The sequence below is a fragment of the Arachis ipaensis genome, chromosome B03 (assembly GCF_000816755.2).
Source record: "Arachis ipaensis cultivar K30076 chromosome B03, Araip1.1, whole genome shotgun sequence".
NCBI lineage: Eukaryota > Viridiplantae > Streptophyta > Magnoliopsida > Fabales > Fabaceae > Arachis > Arachis ipaensis.
In genome coordinates this window covers 30,421,259-30,427,064 of record NC_029787.2, presented here as the reverse complement: position 1 = coordinate 30,427,064, position 5,806 = coordinate 30,421,259, and the positions used below count along the sequence as shown (strand labels likewise).

At 34.9% G+C, this 5,806-nt stretch overlaps 1 protein-coding gene across 1 annotated transcript in view; it reads left to right on the top strand.

The window, feature by feature from the left end:
• Nucleotides 56-5,806, top strand: part of LOC107630043 (adenylate kinase 5, chloroplastic) — a 7,607-nt gene continuing 1,856 nt past the window's right edge. The window contains exons 1-14 of the mRNA XM_016333063.2: nucleotides 56-356; nucleotides 460-561; nucleotides 959-1,087; nucleotides 1,182-1,316; nucleotides 1,676-1,822; nucleotides 2,616-2,690; nucleotides 2,789-2,909; nucleotides 3,140-3,186; nucleotides 3,296-3,424; nucleotides 4,550-4,585; nucleotides 4,656-4,736; nucleotides 4,847-4,985; nucleotides 5,179-5,258; nucleotides 5,519-5,584. Coding sequence (XP_016188549.1) covers nucleotides 156-356; nucleotides 460-561; nucleotides 959-1,087; nucleotides 1,182-1,316; nucleotides 1,676-1,822; nucleotides 2,616-2,690; nucleotides 2,789-2,909; nucleotides 3,140-3,186; nucleotides 3,296-3,424; nucleotides 4,550-4,585; nucleotides 4,656-4,736; nucleotides 4,847-4,985; nucleotides 5,179-5,258; nucleotides 5,519-5,584 — 1,488 coding nt within the window. The 5' untranslated portion in view covers nucleotides 56-155. The remainder of the gene's footprint in view (nucleotides 357-459; nucleotides 562-958; nucleotides 1,088-1,181; nucleotides 1,317-1,675; nucleotides 1,823-2,615; nucleotides 2,691-2,788; nucleotides 2,910-3,139; nucleotides 3,187-3,295; nucleotides 3,425-4,549; nucleotides 4,586-4,655; nucleotides 4,737-4,846; nucleotides 4,986-5,178; nucleotides 5,259-5,518; nucleotides 5,585-5,806) is intronic.

Sequence of the window (5,806 nt, the reverse complement as noted above, 5' to 3'; positions counted from 1 at the left end):
GGCCAGAAATTAGAGATTGATGAAGTTGGTGGCCGTTGTTGCTTCTTGCTGGTGCGGGTCAAGTGTGAGCCTCAGCCACTCAACTGAACTAAACTAAACTAAATGCCAAGTCTCTAGAAAATCTCTTCTTCCTTCTCTCAACACTCAACAAAAGGATGCTGCACTCTTCACCCTCCTCCTCCTTCCACCACACCACCACTCTCCACCCTTCTCCCTCTCCTTCTCTTCTCTCTGCTTCTTCACCTTCTTCATCCCGTCACGCATGGCTGCCACTCCGCCACTTCTCCTTCCAAACTCGACCTCTCCGCTTAAACAACCTCCACATTCATAACCATTTTGCACTAACATCACCCAAGGTTAACATTTTTTGTCCTCTTTCAGTTCTCTTTATTCCACGCTTTCTTCTATTTCACTGACCCGTAAGCATTCTCTTTTCTTCTTATTTCTTCTTTTGATAAGGCGCTGAAAGTGAACTGTTCCACCAGCGAGCCATTGAAGATTATGATATCTGGTGCACCTGCTTCAGGAAAGGGAACTCAATGTGAATTGATTGTCCAAAAGGTCCTTTACTTCACCATGTTTCACATTTGTTATTCTTCTCTATCATCGGCGTAATGTTAGGGAGGATTACACTGCTTCAATTTTTTTTTTTGCCTCCTATAAAAATTTAATAGTTTTTCTCAGTATATTAATTAAATAAGAAATATTTTATGATCACTGATCTTGTTCTTAAGGCACTCATTACCTTTTTGTTTTCATAAACATTGGTGTGCAGGTAAGTTGTTGAACATGTACTAGCTGAAGTTCATGAATTTGTTTAATTTAGGTTCAAAACAATTTTACATTTTAAATCAAGTAGTTGCGTTTTTTTATTTAAATAAAAAAATTCCTTATTTACTAATTTATGTAATAATGGAAATATATGCTGTAGTGTTGCTCAAGTTGTGTTATTGTGCAGTTTGGATTGGTGCACATATCAACCGGGGATCTCCTAAGAGCAGAAGTTGTAGCTGGGACGGAAATTGGAAACAAAGCAAAGGAGTTCATGAATTCTGGTCGTTTGGTTCCCGATGAAATTGTGACAGCTGTATTTTCAAAATCCTTTCCCCTTTCAATTTCATTTTGTACCCTACATTTATATGCTGAAATGAATGCTTTATTTATCTGTTTATTCCTTGCAGATGGTGGCAGCACGATTATCTCGTGAAGATGCAAAACAAAGGGGTTGGCTTCTTGATGGCTACCCTCGGACTTTTTCCCAAGCTGAGAGTCTGGAGAAAATGCAGATACGACCTGATTTGTATATTGTATTAGATGTATGCCAACGTTTACTACTGACATTGTTACAGAATTAATTTCCTATGCTTCTTATTAATTTACACAATCTTCTCAATTTAAGCCAAGATTCCTTCTGCAAAATGTATAGTTAATATTCATTTATTTATTTATTTATTTTGGCAAGTACAATAAGTTCTTTAGTCCTCCCTTCCTTTCTCAAATTTTTATGTTACCTGCATGCATAACCATATTATGATACTACTGTGTTATTTACTTATTGAACAAAAAATGAGCCTGCCATACTATTTATCATCAATATGTATGACATGCATGTGTATTAAGCAAAAGTAAATATTTTTGTCTTCCTCGCTGAGTTAGTAAGTTTTCTAATACTCAGGTTCCTGATGAAATTCTGATCGACAGATGTGTTGGTAGAAGGTTAGACCCAGTGACAGGGAAAATTTATCATCTAAAATTTTTTCCACCGGAATCTGAAGAAATCAAAGCCAGGCTGGTCATGCGTCCTGATGACACTGAAGAAAAAGTATGACTTTTACCCTTTTATTTTTCTCTTTACTGGTGTTTGTAGGTAGCTTACCAAGATGAACCAGCTCAAAATTTATCTGTTTTGGAATGCAATCATGAACAATTGACTCAAAATGAAATGATCCATATCTGTTACAGCGAATGACAGTTGAGTTTGGAGATTTTATATATGATCTTATGAATAAAAAGGCTTTTTTACTTAAAAAAGAAAATAATTAATTAAAATATGTTGTGCCTATGACCTACAATTTTTAATTGTGTTCATGTTGTGTGTACCCTCCGTCACTGTATCTGCTACCTAGTTTGCTACTACTTGGAAATCTTTGTCCTACTTTATCACATTATGAGTTATGACTCTTCCGAATTTTTTCTGGGGATCACCTTTCCTTGTATAATATCATTGAAGTCATTTGCGAATGATAGCTTATATTGAATTACCTTTTGAGGAATGCTAGGGGGCCAGCAACTTTTGTGATTTGTAGCCATCAAATAGCCATCAATGATGGTTTTAATGGTGTGAGATTAGTGTGAGATTTAATCCAATGACTCACTTTTCTTTGCTAGTTACATGCTGGCCAGAATTTAACAAAGTTGCTGGCCCTCTAGACTTTTTCTTACCTTTTTCCATTTTCTATGCTTATTTTAGATGAAGAGAACATAGTAATAAAGTTAATCATTCTGAAAGAGAATTGTTTGAGCTTCTTGTTGCGCTGTAGTTTAAGGATTTTGCTGTTAAGCCAATGTAGTATCCTTCTGAAATATCTTATGTATACTAATCTGATTCTTTTCAGGTCAAATCACGCCTAGAAATATATAAACAAAATGCAGAAGCCGCATCTTCCTCCTACTCAAACATAACAAAGAAGGTCTTTTGATATTAACATTCTTTGCTGTGTTTGCTTCCATTTCTCAATGTGAACCAGTGGGATTTTTTGTCACTTACAATCTATTGTCATATGCTCAGATTGATGGCAGCCGTTCAAAGGAGGAAGTTTTCAAAGAAGTTGAATCTTCACTATCACAACTGCAACAGAGTAAAGGGAAAATATTGAAATCTGGAGAAATGGAGATTCAAAGGACATTAGGTTGCATATATCAAACTTTACCCTGCTGTATATTTGTAGGGAATTCATAAAATTATAGTTTGCTTGCATATCATTCATCAACTTATATCTAGCTGATACCATCTCTCTGTTTTTCAGTTTTCTTATGAAAATGTGGATATACATTAATTTGAAACTTGGTAATGTTGATGAGAGTTAAGCCTGAAAAATTCATACTAATTAAGATAATTTGCTAACTTCTTTTTGTTCAGAAAAATCGATTCTTGATACAAAGAAGGGATCAGGGTCTTCGAGGCAGGTAGATATGGTTGTACATTTTAAAAGGCATTGGCTTCATTAGTACTCCTTCATGTTCTGTGAAACCCTCCTCTGTATGTTATTTCTTATTTTGCTTTAGCTTGTTATAGGATAAGTGGAGAGGGATTCCTACTAGACTAAATAACATTCCCCACTCAAGAGAAATTAGACAATATTTTTACGATGATGTGATAAAAGCTACACAACGGGCTGTCAATGATGGAAAAACTAGGTTGAAGGTAAGGCACTTTATCAGAAATATTTGTAGTGTATATAGTGCTTCCTATTATTTGAATGAGTAACCAGTTTAGTAACTTTAACTTTGTCATTCTTAGTTCTGCTTTCTTTAGCCGATATTCAAATGTAAGGGTGTGTTTAGAACAAAATAATTTTGATATTGATTTGATTTGAAATAAATTGAATTGGAAATGAATTATTGTATTTGGAAGTAATTATGTAAAATAGGAATTGATTTGATTTAAAAATTGATATAATAATTTGATTTTACATTTTTATCCTTTATTTACCATACGATTTTTCATCACTACCAATAATTACCGCCGGACTGCCGCTGTACAACTGCCAGACCACCACTGGACCACCGCTGACCGCCACTGGACATCCCACAACCACCACCTCTTCCCTTCTCCAAATTCCTTTTCTTTTATACTAATACCTAAAGGGTAAAAATAGCTTTTTACATTTTTAGCACAACAAATCATTTCAACTCCAATCAAATCCCCTAAAAAAATAAAGAGATTTGATTTTAGCTATATTGTAAATTCCATGGATTTAAATATCAAATCAATTCTTAATTTTTATCTATTCCAAACATGAGATTTGATTTACAAATCAAATCATTTCCAATTCCTAGGGATTCCAAACACACCCTAAAAGAAATTAATTTTGAAGGGAAAGTATGAGGAGCCAATGGCATATTTGTACAATGTGTACAATGGAGGTTTAGAGAGTATTAGAGATATAATCATTAGTGTTACCTTTTCTCATCAACTGGAGCTTTTGGGATGAGTTGTATCATGACATGGTATTAGAGCGTTAGATCCGAAAAATCAAGAGTTCGATCCTTGGTGAACCCCAAAATCAGTTTAAGCTTTTGGGAAGATATTTATTATCTCTAATACTCGGATGGTTATTCTAGATAGTATGGGGGATGTTTATTTTGTAACTCAATAGCCCATTGTATACATTGTACAAATAGTCCATTGTCTCCCTAGCGGGACTCAATTTTGAATTATTTTAGCATGCATATAGAGACTATGTTATAACTTGGGGCTAAAGCTGGTATTTCTTTATATCCTACTGCCACAGCTGATGTCTGCTTTATTTGTTACTCCATCAAACAGGTGGACATAAACATTCCTGAATTGAACCCAGAAATGGTATGTGAACTTTTTTTCTCCTTTTATTTCCTTTAAATGTCTTGATTTGATCATATAGTTTGGCGTATAGGACGTTTATCGAATAGGTACCTTGATGGAACTTGTTCGAGGTCTTGCCCTTTCATTTGCTGATGATGGAAAACGTGTTAAGGTATACGACTTGTTTTCTATTTCTAACATATAACACTTTTGTTTCTAGAGAATAAAATGTTAGACTTAGTGTTGTTTAAAGTTTAAACTATCTCTTACATCATCATGTAGGTCTGTGTACAAGGGTCAATGGGAGAAGGTGCTCTTGCTGGAATGCCTTTGCAGCTTGCTGGAAGTAGAAAGATTCTGGAGTTCATGGATTGGGGTGATTATGGTGCAAAAGGAACCTTCATTAATATTGGTTCTATAGGTAATATTTGTGCAGTAACCTCTGTGACACTGCTTTTTTTATTAGATTCATTGTGTTTTACACTTTTACTTGATGCTTGTTTGGATGCCATGATGTGGGAAGAAAAAGATTATTAGTATACCAGATATACTCTTCCTTTTTTCTTGTGATATATGCCTAAGCATAGAATTTCCTCCTGTATTTTCAAACACAGGTGCTGCAGAGGTTGAAGAGCAAGATGACTTGTATATCTTGGTTGCTCCTCAAAATGCTGTAGGGAATTGTATCATTGATGTAAGATGCTAGAGTCGGAGTCTTACAGACATGTTCTAGTGATATCATCTGCCAAGCCTGTGTGTGTACCTGTGTTTTTATAGATTATACCACATCTGATGAGCGTCTTTTTTCCTTTTTTGCCTTTTCCTATTCAAATTTTTTTAATGTATTTGGAAAGGAAAAATGACTCTCATTATGAATAGGATGAACTATGAAGTACATGTTTTTCTCCTGTTTACAAATTTTCCACTCTGATATCTTTGAGACGGGATGTTCAGGATCTGAGAGCAATGACAAATGCTGCTGAACACAGACCAGTTATTCTAATCAATGCCAGGCTTAAGGTTCTGCTTTCAGTTTCTTTTGCTATAGTTTCAAATTTGTTCAATGAAATTTTATACAATTTACTAGTTATCTGTTATTTTTGTTATACCTTTTACCTATTGAACGATTGGTTGGTTCAAGTGGTTTGGCACTTGCATTTTCCACCTTAAAGCAAGATCTCATTCCAACTCATGTAAATGGTATAATAATGATGATGATGATGATGACCAAATCCTGGTGGT